This window comes from Bactrocera dorsalis, chromosome 3 (genome assembly GCF_023373825.1).
Source record: "Bactrocera dorsalis isolate Fly_Bdor chromosome 3, ASM2337382v1, whole genome shotgun sequence".
Taxonomy (NCBI): domain Eukaryota; kingdom Metazoa; phylum Arthropoda; class Insecta; order Diptera; family Tephritidae; genus Bactrocera; species Bactrocera dorsalis.
Genome location: NC_064305.1, coordinates 41,776,960 through 41,796,770, shown reverse-complemented (window position 1 = coordinate 41,796,770; position 19,811 = coordinate 41,776,960). Strand labels below are relative to the sequence as shown.

General features: G+C 33.8%; 1 protein-coding gene across 36 annotated transcripts in view; it reads left to right on the top strand.

Moving 5' to 3' along the window:
* LOC105232556 (microtubule-actin cross-linking factor 1) overlaps positions 1–19,811 on the top strand; it is a 152,694-nt gene that overhangs the window by 99,825 nt on the left and 33,058 nt on the right. For 25 of the 36 annotated variants that reach the window (XM_049451130.1, XM_049451145.1, XM_049451146.1 and 22 more), the window contains 2 exons: positions 9,522–9,643; positions 11,746–19,615. The exons of 7 other annotated variants lie outside the window; for them this stretch is intronic. In XM_049451130.1, coding sequence (XP_049307087.1) covers positions 9,522–9,643; positions 11,746–19,615 — 7,992 coding nt within the window. Of the gene's footprint in view, positions 1–3,238; positions 3,360–9,262; positions 9,453–9,521; positions 9,644–11,745; positions 19,616–19,811 lie in introns of those variants that run through there. 4 more of the 36 variants (XM_049451133.1, XM_049451149.1, XM_049451134.1 and 1 more) reach the window with 3 other exon arrangements.

Here is a 19,811-nt window from a genome sequence, read left to right as displayed (position 1 = left end):
TATTACACTTAACGAAAATGCAAAAAAAAAATATTTTTTTTTGAAAATTCTACTACCCTAACCCTTTAATAACAACGTCATACGACGTTTGAAACTCAAAGGTGAACTTGATCATTGTGCCATTGTTGCTAGAACTAAAAGTCAGAAGACAGCAAGTTTCCGACTACTGTAATAATTCCATACCATAATTCATAAGGGGGATTGCGGATTGTAAAAATCCTACACCGAAATATACAAGGGCACGAGAGTACCCATTGCAGAATCTGAATGACTGAGAATGACTATTGTGCATGTCTATTGTGAATTGGCGCACCTTCTGCATTCATTCTTAACAAAGAAAACTGTAGCAAATCTTTATAATTTAATAGAAATTATAAAATCTTTTGAAAACTTACCTTCCTCAACAATTTAACGGCGAAATATGTCTTTATGTAAAATGACAGCTAAAACAGGGTTGCAATTATATTTTTACGCGCTATTGCACGCAAATAAACATGGTCTGACATAGAAAGTCGATTTGAAATTTTTGCAATGATTTCCTGAACTCTATTGTAGTACAGAACTCCATTTGCTTTGGTACAAAAATTCAAAATTCGGCTGACACACCTATGGTTTCCTTAGCATACTGCATTATGTACTACAAGTACATATCTGTCTTTGGCATTAGGTAAATAAAACTATTATACATTGTGACAAAAAACCACCGGGAAATTGTAACTAATTTCCCAGTGTATTTTTTTTTTATTTCAATGCCATTTTAACTAGTTAACATAAAATAAACTAACGAACAATTTGGTTTGCTTATTGTATAATACAAAAAAATTAATGGTGCTCTGCATATAAATTGCAGAGAATATGGGGTTACTATATAAGGTGATACAGTTTTTTGCGCTTAAGCCTTTCTTTCCATTTACTTCGAGTGACAAGAGTCCTGGCTTCAGTATTCACATGGTCAGAAAGTCTTTCCATGTGAGACTTTGCACATTTGTTGATTGATGCAGTCAATTCCAAGATCGCGTTCAAGATCGTGACTGCGAACATACCAAGGCGCATTGACGGCGCATCTTAAAACTTTGTTTTGAAATCGCTGGATTTGTGCAACAACGCTAGGGCATGAGCAGCCCCAAAGTTGTATCCCATAAGTCCAAACTGGTCTGAACACCTGCTTGTAGACTAGAATTTTGTTATATGTGGATAAAGCAGAGTTTCTACCCAATAGCCAATACATGTTTCTGAATTTTATTTCTAATTCTTCTTTTTTCTTTTTGACATGTGCACTCCATCTAAGTTTTGAGTCCAGGGTCATGCCTAGGATTTCGCAGTATTATGATATGGTATTTGCACACCATTTAAGTACAGAGGCATATATCTAGTAATGTTGTATGTGAAATCTATGTGTACTGATTTAGTCTCGTTTAATTTTATTCGCCATTTAGCTGTCCATTCAAATATTTTGTTTAAATGTTCCTGCAACTACCTGAGGAACACCAGCCTTTATTTCCTTTAAATCAGAGTACATATCTCCATGTTTAATTCGAATAAAAAACGGTCCAAAAGGTATGATTTTAAAATATTGTAATATTTTTTTTTCGTAAAAGCATTTTAATTTTGTTTAGGAGCCCGCCATGGCAAACTTAATCAAAGGCTTTAGACACGTCGAGGAAAACGGCCGAGCAAACTTTTTTTCTTCAACGGCATTTTCAATAACTCGAGTTATTCTATGGACTTGATCAATAGTGGAGTGATTTTTTCTAAAGCCAAACTGATGCGCCGGTATCAGCTTCCTCTCTTCAATTATGTTGTTAATACGCACAGCAAGCAGTTTTTCCAAAAGTTTTGAGAGTATTGGCAGGAGAGATATGGCCCGATACGAAGTAATTTCATGCGCTGGCTTACCAGGTTTATTGAACATAATTTCTTCTGCAGTGTTGCAATAAATAGATACGTATTGAAGATTTATAGTAGCATTCATTATAGCAGTAATTTTACATATAACGTTGTGAGGAAGCTGTTTTAGTATTTCACTGGTAATAAGGTCAAACCCAGGCGATTTTTTAGACTTCAGTTTTTTTTATTTCTGCACATACCTCATCATTAGTTATTAGAGGAATTTCGGTATAATTCTCGTAAGTATGAGGTTCCATTTCTGCTGTATTCTCAGGAAAAGAGCTGGACATCTCTCCCGAGTCCGTTCGAATGATTTGGGATGATATTTAGGGTATGAAACGCGTTTTTGCTCGAATCGTCCCAATAAAGCTGATTTTTTTTACGCTTGTGACCGAACTTAAAGCCAACAAGTAAGGAAGGCCTAAGTTCGGGTGTCACCGAACATTTTATACTCTCGCATGATAAAGTGATAATCGAGATTTCATTATCCGTCATTTACATATTTTTTTATTTTGCTGTAAAATTAATTAGATTAGTAGTTCCTGAGATATGGTTTTCCAAACCCACTTTTCCAAAAAAATTACGTCCAAATATGCCCCTCCCTAATGCGATCCTTTGTGCTAAATTTCACTTTAATATCTTTATTTATGGCTTAGTTATGACACTTTATAGGTTTTCGGTTTTCGGCGTAGCAGTGGGCCGATTTTGCCCATCTTCGAACTTAACCTTCTTATGGCGCCAAGAAATACGTGTACCAAGTTTCATCATGATATCTCAGTTTTTAATCAAGTTACAGCTTGCACGGGCGGACGGACAGACAGACATCCGGATTTCAACTCTACTCGTCACCCTGATCACTTTGGTATATATAACCCTATATCTGAGTCTTTTAGTTTTAGGACTTACAAACAACCGTTATGTGAACAAAACTATAATACTCTCCTTAGCAACTTTGTTGCGAGAGTATAAAAACGTAATGAATATCATCAATCATTCATCATATTTGGCTCGTTGTGACTTTTACTTGTTCCCAAAACTGAAATTGCCGCACCGTGGAACCCGTTTTCAGTCAAATCCCAAAAAGTGCTTATGAAAAGTATTTACAATTTCCAGGTACTTTTTGTCACAGTGTACTCTGTAGCAACATATTGAAGAATGTTAAAATCAGAAACAATTCATAGGACACAAGCGGAGCAATAATAATAATGAAACCAATCTACTACTAATACATTTTATTCATAAAATATTCCTATAGATATACCCTAGAAAGATAATATTACCACTAAAGATTTTAAAATTTTTGTCTTTTGACTCGAATCATTTATTTCATTCATTTTCCTTAATATCATAGAGTTAAACATAAAGTCAGGCTGAGTAAACTGCGCGTTTAAAGTCACTCGCAAAGAAAGCTTGATTTTTTTATAATATTATTTGAAAAAACTCCGACTATGGCAGAAGAACCATAATGCTGGGTATAAATATCTTCGATTGTTTTATAGAAAGTATATAAATTAATTTTACTACTTTGCAATAATTATATTGATTTTCTTAATTGAAGAGTAAACCTTCTTCAGTAATGCTATCATCAAATCTTGCCAAAGCCGTTAAACAATTAAGTTTTTTAAAATACCTATGTAAATACGAGTAACCACAAAATTATACGAAAGCATTTTTATGTAGAGAGCTGATTTCATCTCTCTCCACATATACCCCGTGTTATATATTTTGAACATTTTAATAATGTTTTATATAACAAGTAAATTTATTCTTTAAGAATTTTACTTTTCGTATGTATTAGTGAAAACTTTAGGATTGGATACTATAGATTTATACAATGTCTGTAATTCAAAGAAGCATTTGAAATCTTCATTTAAAATGTTAGTACGAGTGTGTTATTTTTGATGGACAGATGTGTTCGAAATAATAAAGGCAACCAGAGCCCACATAAAAATCCATGAATACAATTTTTGCAAAAATATTTTATTTAAACCAAGCTCAAAAAATTAGTTTTTTTTTTTGAATGCAACACTAGGGTATCATATGCACATTAACTTTTTTTATGACGTGTTTTGTTGCTTGAACCCGAAGCAACCTATTTGAAAAAAATAAAACAAAGTCCAAAATACGGTTTATTTTCCGTTATCGACATTAAATTTTCGGATCTCGACTACATAAATGTTCATTATCCTTTAAATTCGGAAGGTTCTTGTTTTACTGAACACAGATAAGCTATTAAAAAAAAATCATTGGTAAAGGAAAATGTTTGCCAATACATGTATAAGGGGAAAATTGGTCGCTGGAAGCTGAAAAAAAGGGGCTGCGCTCAAGTAGATTCTTAGCACTCAAGATGTATCAAAGTAATTAAAAATCGTGGAATTTGATACTAAATATAAAGACAGTTGTGTAAATCTTCCTACAAATATTTATGTTGTACTTATTTTTTCGATCTCGAACTCAGAGCAATAAACAACGCCGTAAACAAACGTGGATATGATAACCTACAGGTAGTTTTACATTTTTTAATAATAACCATGCACAAATGTTTGCCGAAAAAAAAATAAAACTAATAATAATTTTGAAAAAATGTTATTCATGGATGTTCACTTTGGTTCTTCTTGTTATTTCGTACACATCTGTATACCTATTATCTGATAGGATTGCAGAGATAATTAAGTATACTTATATTTAGAGGCAAACTAAAAGTTGATGTTCACTCCACGAGGTTTTAATCCAGAAGAAAATGTTATATTACAAGAAGAATTAAAGAACAAAGTAATAACTAATACTTATACATGTAAATGTGAGAATGACAGTATGTAAAGAATGTAATGACGTAAATAATACAATGACATGCATAGTGTTAGGTAAACGACTATCTTCAACACGCCCCTTCAATATGCAGGTCATTCGGTGGACAAACCAAGTCCGTTAAGACATCTGTCGTGGCTTGCTCGCGTCAATGGTTTTGTCATCACATCCGCAGTCATCTCTTGAGAAGATACGTGCCTCAATGGAAATAATCCTGCGCTAATGCACTCTCTCACAAAATGATGTTTGATATCAATGTGCTTGGTACGCACATGAAAAACAGGATCATTAGCCAGACACTGCGCACCTCTGCTGTCCACATAAATTATTACATCAGCGAGTTTTTGTAAACCAATCTCATTTAGGGGACTACGCAAATACACTGCTTCTTTTGCTGATTCCGCCAAGCTCACATATTCAGCTTCTGTGGACGAAAGAGCGACTGTGCGTTGTTTTTGTGACTTCCAGCTAATCGCAGCACCGCTGAGCAAGAAAACGTATACAGTGTAGGAATGGCGATCAGTTGTGCAGCCTCCCCAATCAGCATCAGCGTACCCAACTAGCTGTAAATCGGATTTTTGATACAGCAAGCTTCTATTGGCAGTACCGGCAAGATATCTTAAAATACGCAGCATTCCAATGACATTTCAATGGATTCGTGACAAACTGCGCTAGTCTTGACACGGTGTTCGCTATGTCTGGCCTTGATGCGATGGACATATACATTAGAGCTCTAATTAATTCACGATATGGACAGAGTTTATCAATTGAATTATTTTCAACTAAATTTATCTTTAACTCTGAAGGTGTAGCAACCGGGTTCCTTAATAACGCTTTTATGTGGCCACTTTGCTTTAAAGTAATCTTACCATCCATTTGGTTAATCTCTAGTCCAAGACAATAATTTGCTCTACCAAGGTCCTTAATGTCAAAATATTTCAAAAGTTGTTGCTTTAATTTGTGAATAATATTCACTTCACGTGACGCAATAAGTAGATCGTCTACATATGCAAGGAGTAAAACTAAGTTATTCTCAAAATAACCATAAAATAAACACGATTCATTTTCAGTGGGATTTAACCCCATACTTATCAACTTCGATTTAAGTTTGGCATACCACTGCCTACCAGCTTGCTTAACCCTTTCAGCCCCGAAGTTGCTTATAAGCAACTTCTATGTATGTTTGACATCGTTTAGAAAGTCAAATACACAAAAACTTCTTTAAAATACACATCTTATAGATCAACTTCATGATCATGATTAACCCTTTTAGCCCCAAAGTTGCTTATAAGCAACTTCTATATATGTTTGACATCGTTTAAAAAGTCCTTTGGGGCTGAAAGGGTTAAGGCCATACAGGGCTTTCTTAAGTCGACACGCATTACCTCCTTCGTTTAGTTCTTTTATCAATTTTGATGCTTTAATGCCAACGTCGCAATTTTTATCAAATTTCATTGTTATTCGTTGCAAAATATCATATAGCATGTCTGGTACCTTCATGAGCACTTTTTCGTTCAACGTGATGGCTCTGAATTAACACGACTACGAAACACTTTTCGCGGTCTTCCTCTATTTCCCATTCGCATCAGTTTTGGCCTACCTGGCGCTCTCCGAATTTCTTCTAATTCACAATCCGCAATTGCTGTTGGTTCGCTAATTCCGTTTTCATCGGTTTGAAAATGAGAAAAATCTACAAATTTACGACAATTACTGTAATTCTCTTCAGGAATTTTAAGTGGTAGCAGCAGATCACTAGCTTCATTTATTGGATTCGAAATCAGTTGATGTTCGCTAACAAACCCGACATCACGTGCACATATGACTTTATGCGCTTTCGGTATCCACACACGATAACCCTTTGTTTCTCTGGGATACCACACCTGGGAAGAAGCACACCTTCTTGACATCTAGGCGCCAGCTTATTTTTATCTGGTATTTTATCAAGCACCATTACCTTTGATCCAAACGACTTGAAGTGTTTAACACTTGGCTTTACCTTATTTAGGCATTCATAAGGCGATTTCCCACCTAATGTTCGGGGTAGACATCTGTTTCTTATATGGCAAGCAGATGCCTCAGCTTCTGACCAAAAAGTATGACCGAGGCCAGACTGCAATAACAAACACCTAGTCATGTCCAGCAGTGTTCTATTCATTCGTTCTGCGACTCCATTCTGTTGAGGCGTCCTGGGCCGACGAGCTATGCCACATTCTGAAAGATACTTATCAAATTCATTATTTAGATACTCACGTCCATTATCGGCCTGCAAACATTTAATTTTAAACCCAGCCTGTCTTTCCATGAAACTTTGGTACATCTTGAATGCTTCGAAAACGTCAGACTTCTGCCTTAGTAAGTATATTTCGCACCACCTTGTAAATACAATCATCTATAAAGGTGACAAAATATCGAGCTCGTCCAATGGATTCTTCTCTGAACGGTCCCACAACATCAGAATGTATAATTCTCATTGGTTCTGAACAAGGCACTCTGCCTCTATTGAACGGTAACGCAGACATTTTGCCTAATATACACACTTCGCACTGTATCAGTTGCTTCACCTCGTCAATATCAGAGACAGGAACTATGCCATCTCTTACCAATTTTGATAAATCAGCCCCGTTAAGATGACCCAGACGATAATGCCACTTTAACAGTTCGGAGCACTTCGCCTGAATAGAAGCACACTCGCTGCTTTCTCTGACGTAATATAAATCACCCATGCGATCAGCAATCAAGGTAATTTCATCACTTGCTTTGGATACAAACGCTCCATCTTTGGTAAATGTCACTTTATGTCCCTTGTTAGTAATTTTTGCCACCGAAACTAAATTTGTGCGCAGTTCCGGAACCAACAACGTATTTTGTAACTCACATACTCGCTGGCCATCTGCGCCTGTCACTGACAAATTTACCACACCTTCACCTCGTACATCTGCACACGCCTTTTGACTTGCCAAATTCAACTTAACTGTGGATGATTTTTCCACGGTCTTAAACATGCACTCGTCACTACACAAATGAGCAGTACACCCACTATCCAATACCCAAGCTCGTCTTCCACGCATATCCCCAAGAAATTTTTCTTTTATTGCAGAATGATATGCTGCATACGTTTCATCAACACAATATGCCAAATGTTTGGAATTATTGGAATCTTTTCCGTGAACACCATTATTACTCCTAACAGAACAAGAGCTCGCCTTGTGCCCTAATGCGCCGCACTTAAAGCATCGGAATTCTCTTTTATTCTTTATGAACTTTTTCCTACTCAGCTTATCTTGCACATGTGATTTCGCGGCCATAGCCATTACTGTATTACTAGCCGATTGCTTACGTGCTTCGCTCTCCTCTATTATTTTTATTTTCAGTACCTCAGCTGATGGAAGCGCATCGCGTGATTCTATTGCGCACCGAAAGTTTTCATAAGTAGACGGTAAACTATACAATAGCATGATACATAAGAGATCACCGTTTATCTGCACATTCATGCTCTCCAACTTATCTACCGCATCGAAAAATTTCGCCATGTGCTCTTTCACGTCATCGCTTTCATCTAACTTTTGCAACATCAACTGCTTCAATAATGTTGCTTTACGTGCCGGTCCTTTTGACGCATAAATCGATTCTAGTTTCAGCCACACTTCCCGCGAAGTCTCACAACCCCTGACTTGCTTTAGTTCGGATGGCTGAATTGACAAAACCAAATCTGCTTTAGCTTTCTTGTCAGCTTTCAACCAAGCGCTTCTTGCTGCAGTGTCAGCCTCTGCCGGTATCAAATTAGAACCATTTACGTACTCCCACAAATCATTTTTAGTCAGCAATGCTTCCACTTGCATGCTCCAAGTGTCGAAATTGTCCTTGGAAAGCAACTCAATCCGAGAAGATGTTGACGAAATAATCGTAGCCATTACTTCAGCCGTATCAAAGCACCTGCTAGCTTTACTGATTTCAATTTTTGGCAAAAACGCTTCTGAATTCTCAATATCACTCATTACTCTTATAAACTCTCAAAATTTAAACAAATTTGCGATCCTGGGCCCATAACCTGATAGGATTGCAGAGATAATTAAGTATATATTTAGAGACAAACTAAAAGTTGATGTTCACTCCACGAGGTTTTAATCCAGAAGAAAATGTTACATTACAAGAAGAATTAAAGAACAAAGTAATAACTAATACTTATACATGTAAATGTGAGAATGACAGTATGTAAAGAGTGTAATGACGTAATTAATGCAATGACATGCATAGTGTTAGGTAAACGACTATCTTCAACAGTATCGACATCCGCTAGAATAAAATATTGATTTTGGGTTTTCCGAAATCTTACACCAAGTGTTCTCCTCAGGCGTATTTTCTATTTAGCATGATACGAGTACAATTTTTTGTTCAAATTTGAGAAAATATTCCCTTAGTTGTCAAACACCAAATGAAGAATAATAAGAATGCAGAGTACGACTCTTGTGTTTTGAGCTTTAGAGAGTTTTGCAATATCACTTTTAATAGTGCAAACAGTAATAGCATCTTTACCATATAATACTACTACAACACATTCATTCTCAAGGTCTTGTTAGCAGATTGGATCATCGGCAATCGCTTAGCTTAACAGAAACTATTTTAATTGAACTTTTAATAAGAGAAACATGAACTTTTAACAAATAAAACAAATAAAACTCCTCAAGCTTGTGTAAAAGCAGGATATCCCATTAAACATAATGAATGACTTCGAATATAATTTCGCATTTGAATTCCAGGTAAACATAGTCAACCGAACTAAATAAATGTAGCTTGCCTATAACAATACTTTTTGCACTTAATTTTAGCAATATGCTGAAAGTGTTCAGACCCCCCTTAAAACATTTAGAACTGATGTTGTACATAGAGCTACTCCAGCAGAAGATCAATACAATTTTAAATTGGATAATACCGAATCTAGCGAAATACGGTAAGTGTTTTCAAATGATTTATTTAAAAATTAATATACTATAGATATATTCTGACATATTTTGAAACATCGTTTTAAAAGTATTAATCTCAATTTAAGGTAAAATGTTATTTTCCTTAGGTTAGAGATATAATACAAAATAATAGATTACTTATCTACAAAATAATATTGACAATATTGAGATGTAAAGATGCAAAGGTTAGAAACTAAAACGTTTCAAGAAATATAAGTTGTTATTAAATCTTTAGCTGAATTGACGACAACAAATTCTTTAGAAAATACTGCATTGCAGTACAGTCTACACCGTAAAGGTGTGAAGCTGAATTACATAAGTAATTGAGAATATTAAAAGTTTCAATTCAATAATAGAAATATATACTAGCTATTTTAATTAGTTTGTAACATTTGGAATTAATCTCCAATTACCTTACTTTTATGTGTTACTATATTTAGATTATTTTAGTTAAATTGAAATTTTATAACCATTTGCTGTATTCGGATTTTTAAATTAATAAGTAATACGTTATAGGTTGATTTTATTGTAAAACGTGAATCGCGTTGCTAATAAAAGTGTACATACATTTTTTATGACAACGTACAATGGCTTAAAGCTATTTCATACAGGTACTTAGAATGCTGTAATACAAATACCAAAATCAAAAATAAAATTAATATTAAACTGTAGTTTAAAACGGTTTAATTCATTTTCTTTTCTCTGTTCAACATTTTATATAATAAAAAAACATTTAATAATCATATAATTTGAAAAAATTTTGATTTTCTTGTTCCCGTAACCGATGGTGGTCAGCAAAATTTTTCTGCTAAAAATTATCTGAAATCCAAATACCAAAAAAAAAAGTTTTTCAAATAAGAACAAAAATAAAAGCTGGAAACATCTCTCATTTACTATATTGTAATGGATTTACTATGTCGAAACTCCACTTTCGAATTCGATCACTGGATTGTTAAAGAAATTTAAATCTTATAATCTATACTCGGCAGCATTTTAATTTGAGTAGATCATTGTAGGCGGATCGGCAATCTAGCAATCAATTTCTCTGTTTGTGGGATTCTCGTAAATTATCTTAAATTCTCTTTTGTTCCGGTATTTGTGTTCGCCACAATATGATATCCACCCAACTTTATATACATTTATATAAGTATTTGTAATTTGCTGGACACTTTTTAACCACTCTTTGTTGAAAGATATGGCAGTTTTTATATTAAATTAATTTGTAAAATACGTTATATTTATATAGATGTTCATATTTAAATTATAATGAAAATATATTTCTTAATTTTTAAGCAATAATTGCAAGCATGAATAATTTTCGTCTTGGAATCGTAATTTTATGAAAACTAATTATTCGCATTATATTTATTTATATTATAACTGTATAGGCATAATCTTTTTTTTATTCGCCAAACCTTAGAGATTAGCAAATTACCCAAAGAACTGCCATGAATATATATTTATAAATTTGCTACTTCTCCCCAAAAAAACTATCTCTTGTAAAAATCGTACACAAGAAAGCAAGAACAAACATAAGACCATACGGGAAAAACACTAATTTTCTGGGTATAACACGGAACTACCTTATTTAATAAAAAATCTTAATTCCAAACTTCGAAGGTAAAAATTTCTACTTTGGAGGCTAACTTCGAAAAATTAATTTAACATATTACTCAGAAAATTTTTTTTTCGTTTATTGTTAAGGATATGCACATTTTAATATTCTTGTTTACAATAGGTTGTATTGTAGAGAAGGAGCAAATTTTCATTTGACCATTTAAGTGTAACTTAGTGATATACCATGTAATAATACTATATATGAGTAACATGATATTAATGATTATTTTATTAGTACTTATCAGACTTACATGTATTGAAGTCATCGCTTTGCATATTATTTTTTCAGTTTAATAGTTGTATGCGTTTTTATTTTAATTAAAATTTAAATTTTAAATAACTTTTAAGAGAAAACTAAATATAAAGTTAGTATTCACATAAAAAAAAAACAGAAATACAATGTATATACATATATGTATATATATATATATAAATTAATTTTAACTAATTACAATTATTACGTTTTATATAGATTAATTTCGAAAAGAACTGATAATCGGGTTTTCAGTAGCACCCAGACTAGTGGCTTAAAAAGAGAATCAACCAGCGTAACGGTGGGTGAAAATGTGTTATTTTATGACAATGTTCTTGATATTGCCGGTATACGCGATCCTCGAACTGGTAACAATATTACAGTCAGGCAAGCTATTAATTTGCGGATTTTGGACGTACGTTCAGGCAAAATGGTGTTAAACGATAAAAACATTCCTTTGGAAACAGCAGCAGAACTAGGATTTATTGACACAAAATTGTCTCAGTATTTGCTAAAACCTGGCCCCATTAGAGATTCTAAAGGGCGAGAACTATCGTTATTGGAAATAATACAGAGTGAAATAAATGAAGCAGAATCAAAGCTTGAATCTTCCGAAAAGCAAATTCAGAACACGTCTAACAATGAAAAAATCATAACAAATTCCCAGAAAATTCTGGAGACTTTAGAACCAAAAAAATCTTTAAGTTTGTCTGAGGCACATAATCAAGGATATATGATAAAACATGAGTCAGTAACAATCAAATCAAGTGCATTATGCTTAAGCGATGCTATTGCTCACGGACTCGTTGATGCGGCAGGTTGGATATCAGATCGTAATTCTGGAGAAAAATTTAAACTCGACCTCGCCGTAGAAAATCAATTAATAGATCCCAATATTGTTGAAGTGGTAGATACAAAGAATGATATTAAAATTTCGGTGAAAGAAGCTCTTAAACTTGGTATTCTAAATTCTAAAACAGGGCGTTTTTTAAATGAAGCTACAAAAGAAAAGTTAACATTTATAGAGGCTAAAACTCGAAAGCTTATTGTGAAGCCATATACATTGAAAGATGTGGTTGATTTTAATTTGCTAGATAATAACGATAAAATGTATAGTCCAATGCGTCGAAGTAAATTAAATCTAATGGAAGCGATTAGGTTTGGGGTTTTAGACTACAATAATTTAAAATGCATTAGTAAAGTAAAGGGAGAATTGATTACATTGCAGGAGGCAATAAAAGATGGAATTATACTACCAACGGAATATAAGTACAGGGATTTTATGACTGGAGAGGTAATAACTATACCAGAGGCAGTCGAGCGTGGTCTTATAAGTTCGGTGTCACAAAAGTCCATTTTTAATATAGATGGTTTTAAAGACTTAAGAAGCAATGATTTTGTTAGCTTTAATATGGCCTTATCTCGTGATATTTTATGTAAAAAGGGGCCAAGTTTCGTTCTGGAAGTTAGTAAAAATGAGTATGTACCTTTAGACGTGGCAGTAACCAGAAATATGGTAAGACAAGAAGTTTACGAAATGTTTACTAAATGCATCGGTGTGCACGACGCGAGAGGAAATGAATTAACTGTTATTGATTTATGTTACCATAATTTAATAGACCCTAAAACTGGATACTTACTAGATCCAAAGACTGGAAAAAATGTGCCTCTTGATTTAGCTATTGAAAAGAAATTTATTTCACCCGAAGGTGCTTTATTTCTAAGTAGCTTATTAAATATAACACTGACAACCGAAACTGTAACACGAACAGTTAATAGGTACGTTTCAATACAAACTACTAATCAGGACACACAGGAAACAATTTTAACTTTTGCCGATGCTGTTAATGAAGGCTTAATTGATGAAGACCGCCAATTGTATCAGGACCGTAAAACTGGAAATGTTTATTCAGTACAGCAAGCTCTGTCTTATGGTCTCTTAATTCCAGATTTAGATGGTGAAATACCAGGGCAGAATACGTCTCTAAATATTACAAATATATCTAAAAGTGATCAACTTTTGCCAATAGAAATTTATGATAAAGAAAAATCTGACTACAGAAATATTCATAAAGATAAACGTTTTAAAATTGAATATCCTTCTGAAAGAAAAAAAAAATTTGAAGACGTCCAAACAGTTAACGTTCCTACTAAAATAACCAAAGCTCAAAATATTCCAATTGTCGAAAACGCATCCCCTACTTTCAATCAGATGGATGTAACCTGGCGCGAAGATGAATGCCCTGATCCACTACAAATTGCCCCAGGAATAATTTTTGATCCCTCAACGATGTTAGTGATTTTTACAGAAACAGGTCAGTCTCAAAATATATTTGAGGCGGCGCTGGAAAGTAAATTCGATGAAAATATAGTAAGCATTTTTGATACTTTTGCAAATGAGGAAGTTTCTGTTAAAGAAGCAGCCAGTCGTAAAGTTTTTAATTATGTAGACAATGTGATTTTGACCAAATGTGGAGAATTTAAATCTATTGTTGAAGCTATGAAAATTGGTTTAATAAAAGTTTCTGGAACACCACTTATCCCCATAGAAGATGCCTTACAAACACTTCGATTTATCACTGATCCGCGAACTGGCGAAAAAATTCCTGTTGAAGTAGCCTACGAACGAGGTATTGTTCCTCTAAGTAAAGTAAGTAGCATTTCGATGCAAAAAATGCGAAAAATTATCTTAAAGCCCATAGATGCTTTACAAAAAGGAATTATTGACGAAGAGACCAAAGATATCCTTGAAGATTTCTCCAAACAAAATAATTTACCAATCACACAAGCTTTAGATATTGGTCTTATTAATGGGCAAATGGGTAATATATTAGATACACAAAGAAATCGGATTTTAAATATAAAACAGGCTGTTGAAGCAGAACTTATTGACTCAAAAACAAGCAATCATATACTAGTGCCACTAGCGAAGAGTTTATCAATACCGAAACTCCTAGCCCAAGGTCTTATAGATAGTGATTGCCAAAAAATAATACATCCTGATAATGGTTATCTACTTAATATTAATGAAGCTATTATTTGCGATATACTTGATCCTCTTTCAGTGATTATTAAACCAAAGAAGTATACACTTCAAGAAGCACTAAAAAGTGGGATAGTTGATGGCATAAACTCTGTTTTCAAAATAGGTAATAAAACTTTCAATTTAACAGAAGCTATTAATGAAGATTTGTTTGATCTAAGCTATGACATGCATTCTTCCACAACGTTGCCACCCATAGCAATGACATTTCCTGTTGCCGTTGAAAGAAAACTTTTAGCTTCAAATAAAAATGAACTTAAACATCCTTATACAGATCAGAAAATGACTGTCAAAGATGCTATAGAAAGCAATATTATCATGTGTATTCCTTACCCTCCAAGGGCAGATGCTATTCTAATAGATAATGCTTTATCTGAAGGTCTAATTGATGTGGAAAACCAAACGTTCAAATGTTTAAAAACTGGCGAAAATATATCCATACGCCATGCCTTAGAAGAAGGATTTTTGTTACTAAAGCCGCTATGTGATTTCGTTATGACTTATAAACCATTGTCCACTAGTAGAACTATGGAAACGGTGAAGTCTCTTCATACTGTGACCACAAAAACAATTGAATTAATGCAGGGATATATTCTAGTTTCTAATAATGAAGTCAAGAATATTCAAACTGGTGAAATATGCACGGTGGGCAAAGCAAAGGAATTGGGTATTTTAACTGAAAAATTCAAAATAGATGAAGTTAATACAAAAGAATTTAAATGGGAAGAGCCAGATTCAAAATGTTCTGCAAACGATAATGCCATAGTTGAAGCGACTTCAGAGGATAACCGAAAAATAGATTCATTACAGAATAGAGAAAAAATTGTGCAAGACAAAGAAAAATTCGTGACAGAAGAATACGAGAGAATGGGAAAAGAAAACCATGCTAATAGTGATGATACGAAAACCTTAGAAAGAAATTTTTACTACGATAAAATTCATGCTACCGACACATCTTGTGATTTCTTTACATATACAATTGGTGATGCCATTTCCAAAAACAAAATCAATCCAAAAGATTGTAGAATCATTATAAATGGCGAAAAACTTTCTGATAATATAGAAACATTGTTAGAAAATGAATCTCTATTTGTACAAGATGAAGTGGAAGTACATAGTGAGAATTTAGTGGCTTTAAAGGCTACATCCTACTTGTTAAGTTACCCATATATATTAACGGCGGAAAAATTGAGTGAACTCAGTGCATATGATTTAGAAAATGAATATTTTATAGATCCTTCAACGAGAAGAAAAATTTCATTTCAAGATTTAGTATTGTATCGTAGAGTATTTAATCCTGAATCTCTATTAGTAAAAAATTTTACTACTGGGAAATATGAGACTTTGTTAGATGCATTAGATCGTCCGCTGTTAAATCGTCATAATGGTCATATGGTAGATCCAAAAACTGGTAGAAAGATTCCATTTTTCGAATGTATTAACCGTAAATGGATTATTTATACTGATCCAGGCAAAAAATCAAAACCATCTAATATTGAAAACGTCGTTGATCCAGAAAGTGGTAAAATATTGCTTGGAGATGGTAAACTTTGTTCCATCACTGATGCTATTAATAATGGAATAATTGATATTCATTCGTTGTCGGTACGAGACCCGGTAAGTGGAGAAATTATTCCACTGCGTATGGCAATTGAGTTGGGAGTAGTAAATATGCAAACGGGAACTATGGTAGATATTCAGACATTAAATGAAATACCATTAGAGAGAGCCTTTAAGTTGGGATTTCTTGTGGCTGGTGCACGCAAGCCGATCTCTCTAGAAGCCGCCATACGTAAGGGTCTTTATGATCAAGAAACGGGAAAACTGTATGATTCAAAATCACAGAATCAAGTCGATATTCAGCGTTCCATAGAGATCGGTTTAGTGGACCCAAAAATATCTCTTATAGTAGACTCTTTAGAAAATAAAGAGCTAAGTTTACATTGTGCTATTGAAGACGAGTTAGTTGTACCTGAGAAAGGACAAGTAAAAGATAGGAAATCAAATACTTTTATGCCCTTTGACGTGGGAATGGAAAATAATTTGGTAAAAACCGATAAAATCACTTGGAGTTTAACAGAATTACTTCAACGTGAATATTACTCACCCAAATCTGGAAAAGTATTTAATCCAATAACTGGGAATGAAATGCTTTTACAGCAAGCTATTGAGTTCGGCTTCGTTGAATTAGAAACATCTTTAATAAAAAATGACGAAGAGGAAACCATAATATCCGGTAAAATAGCTGCTAAAACAGGTCTCTTAGATACGGTTAAAGGTGTATTAAGATATCCGCATTTAACACTTGACGAAGCCTTTGCAAAAGGATACTTAATAAGCACAAAGAAACCATTATCTTTGGTGGACTGCCTTATCCGGAATATGTTTGACCCCACAACATCCACTTTGCGAATTGATGATAAGTGTTTTAATTTAAAAGAAGCAATAGCACTAAAATATATTAATCCAAATGACTTAATTATATTGGATCCAAGAACCGATGATGTTATAAGTATAACAGAGGCGATAACTAAAGGATTTCTAGATCCCGTTAGGGGATGCATTATAGATCCACATACGTCAGCAAAAATGTCATTGAACGAAGCTTTAGATAATAGAATACTAGTTCCGTCAAAGCGTAAGAGAAGTTTGCCTGATGCAGTATATCGCGGTCTATATGATCCGAAATCAGGCAAATTTAGTAACTCAATTACAAGAGAAAAACTCTCAACTGAAGCTGCTATTCGCAGGGGGATTATTGATCCTTACTCAACTATTGTCAAATTAGATGATAAAATGTTTCCTTTTATGGAAGCGGTAGATGCTGGCATAGTCGACTCGAAGAAAGGTACAGTAAAAGATGAGCAAGCATCAGAAACCGATTTTAAAGAAGCATTTGAACATGGGATTTTAGTTGAGGTTAAAACACCAATTTCTTTAGGTAAAGCTATAAGCAAAAGTATTTATAATGACTCCGATGGAAGTATAACTGATCCCAAATCTGGCAAAAAATTGTCGTTAGTTGAAGGAATTGATTCGCATTTGATAGACATTAGCAGTATAGAGTTAAAGGATTTTGACACTGGGCTGTACAGAAACCTTGACCTAATAAAGGCCAAAGCGGCAGATATAATTGATTGGGAACGAGGTCTGCTGGTATATGACAATAAAAAAATAAAAATTAAACATGCTTTTGAAATAGGAATACTGAAAGACTCGCAAGCACCAATAAGTATTCAAAAGGCTTTACATCAAGGTTTATTTGAAGATAATTCTGGCAAAATAATTGACTCCAAAACAGGCAGAAAAATAACATTATCAGAAGCAATTAGGACCTCAGTTATAGATGCTCAATTGCCTTGCTACTTCGATGAAGTAAATGAAAAAATGTATAATTTAAATGAAACTTGTAAGTTGGGAGTTATAAATAAGCGAGATTGTGTTTTCAGGGACCTTTATTGTAATAAATGTATTTCTTTAAATTCTGCATTAAATATGGGCCTCATTGTGGATATAGAAAACGCAAATTTCGGTTTATATGAGATTCTGGCTATGGGATTTTTTGATAAGGCAGAAAATAAAATTTTACACCCCATCACTGGAAATAAACTAAGCTTAAGAGAAGCATGCTCAGACAATATCGTGAGCCTTAATAATAGTTGGATAAAACATCGTGAGAACGATGAATACTTGAATTTATCTGATGCTTTTTCAAAAGAAATTATTAATGAAAACGGTTATTACAATTTATATGGGGAGTTTATAGACTTACAAAGTGCGCGGGAGCGTGGTTTAATTGTTACAAATCGTCGACCATTGGATCTTAAATCAATAGTTAGAATGAAATTATATAACTCTGAGACCGGCACATTTTATGACCCCAGCACTAGGAAATATTATAAATTAAATGATGCTATTCTTAATGGTTTCATTAATCCCAAAACTACTCTACATAAAAGTGAAATGAATGAATATGATTTGATTGAAGCTATTGACAATGGGTTTATAGATGTAGACAAAGGACATGTAATGGATTCTAAAACACATGAGTTTTCCAATTATGAAACAGCCTTTAGTAAAGGTATTTTGGTGCCAGTTTCAAAGCTTTTTGGTGAAAGCTCTGCAAAACAGCTTTTAGTAGAAGAGTTTTCTCAGAAGAATGATATTACCGAACCTCAACAAATGTCTTTGGCTAAAGCTATACGTTCTAATATACTTAATCCTAGTACTGCGTTTGTACGACAGTTAAACTCTTCCAAACTAATTCCTTTTTCTCTAGCTCAACGAAATAACATAATTGATATAAACAAACAAGCTTTAATCAATCCGAAATCGTTATTCTTTGTAATTGACCCTTCAATTATTGTATATTTACGGGAGCCTATTACTTTTGATCAGGCAGTCGAAAGTAAAAGTCTTGATTTGGAAACAGGATTAATAACTTTTAAAACGAACTCGCATGATTTAATAAATGACTCTGAATCTCAGTCCGATGAAAACACCAAAATTTATTCACTGAAAGATGCTATCACTGCCGGCATAATTGATCCTTTTTCAGCATTAATTAAGGATGAAGCTAAAATGAAATTAGTTGGATTATCTGAAGCTTTTCGGAAAGGTATAATAGACGCAAATAAAGCCAATGTACTGAACACACAGACGTCCAAGCTATGTACATTACGAAGTGCATATGAGAATGGTTTGCTTGTTACACCCAAAAGATCTTTCGGTTTAATAGAAGCAATACATTTCAACTTATACAATGCTGAGAGTGGCTGTCTAATAGATCCATTTCAAATAAATACCAATTCCGAACAAAGTAATCGGCTTACGTTATTAGAATCTATTTCTTGCGGCCTGCTAGATCCGTCTTCGACAGTTGTGCGCGCATCCGTGACCGATGAAATCGTTCCATTGTCATCGGCTATTAATAATGGCCTTATTGATGGAAACAACGGTCACTTAGTAAATCACGGTGAAAATAAAAAAAATATTGATTTAATAAAAGCTGTTCATATGGGCCTCATATTACCTGCCGAACAACGAGTAAGTTAATAACATTAATTATTAAATAAATATGTAATTTTATTGCATGAACTAAAATAGAAAATTGCATTAAAGGCATTCTATGAACTGATAGTGATCGGAAAATATAGTTAAATTTTAACCGTGAATTTAAGTATAATAAATATATGCCAACATTTCTTTAATTCAATCTGATCTAATGATCTAGGTTGCTCTA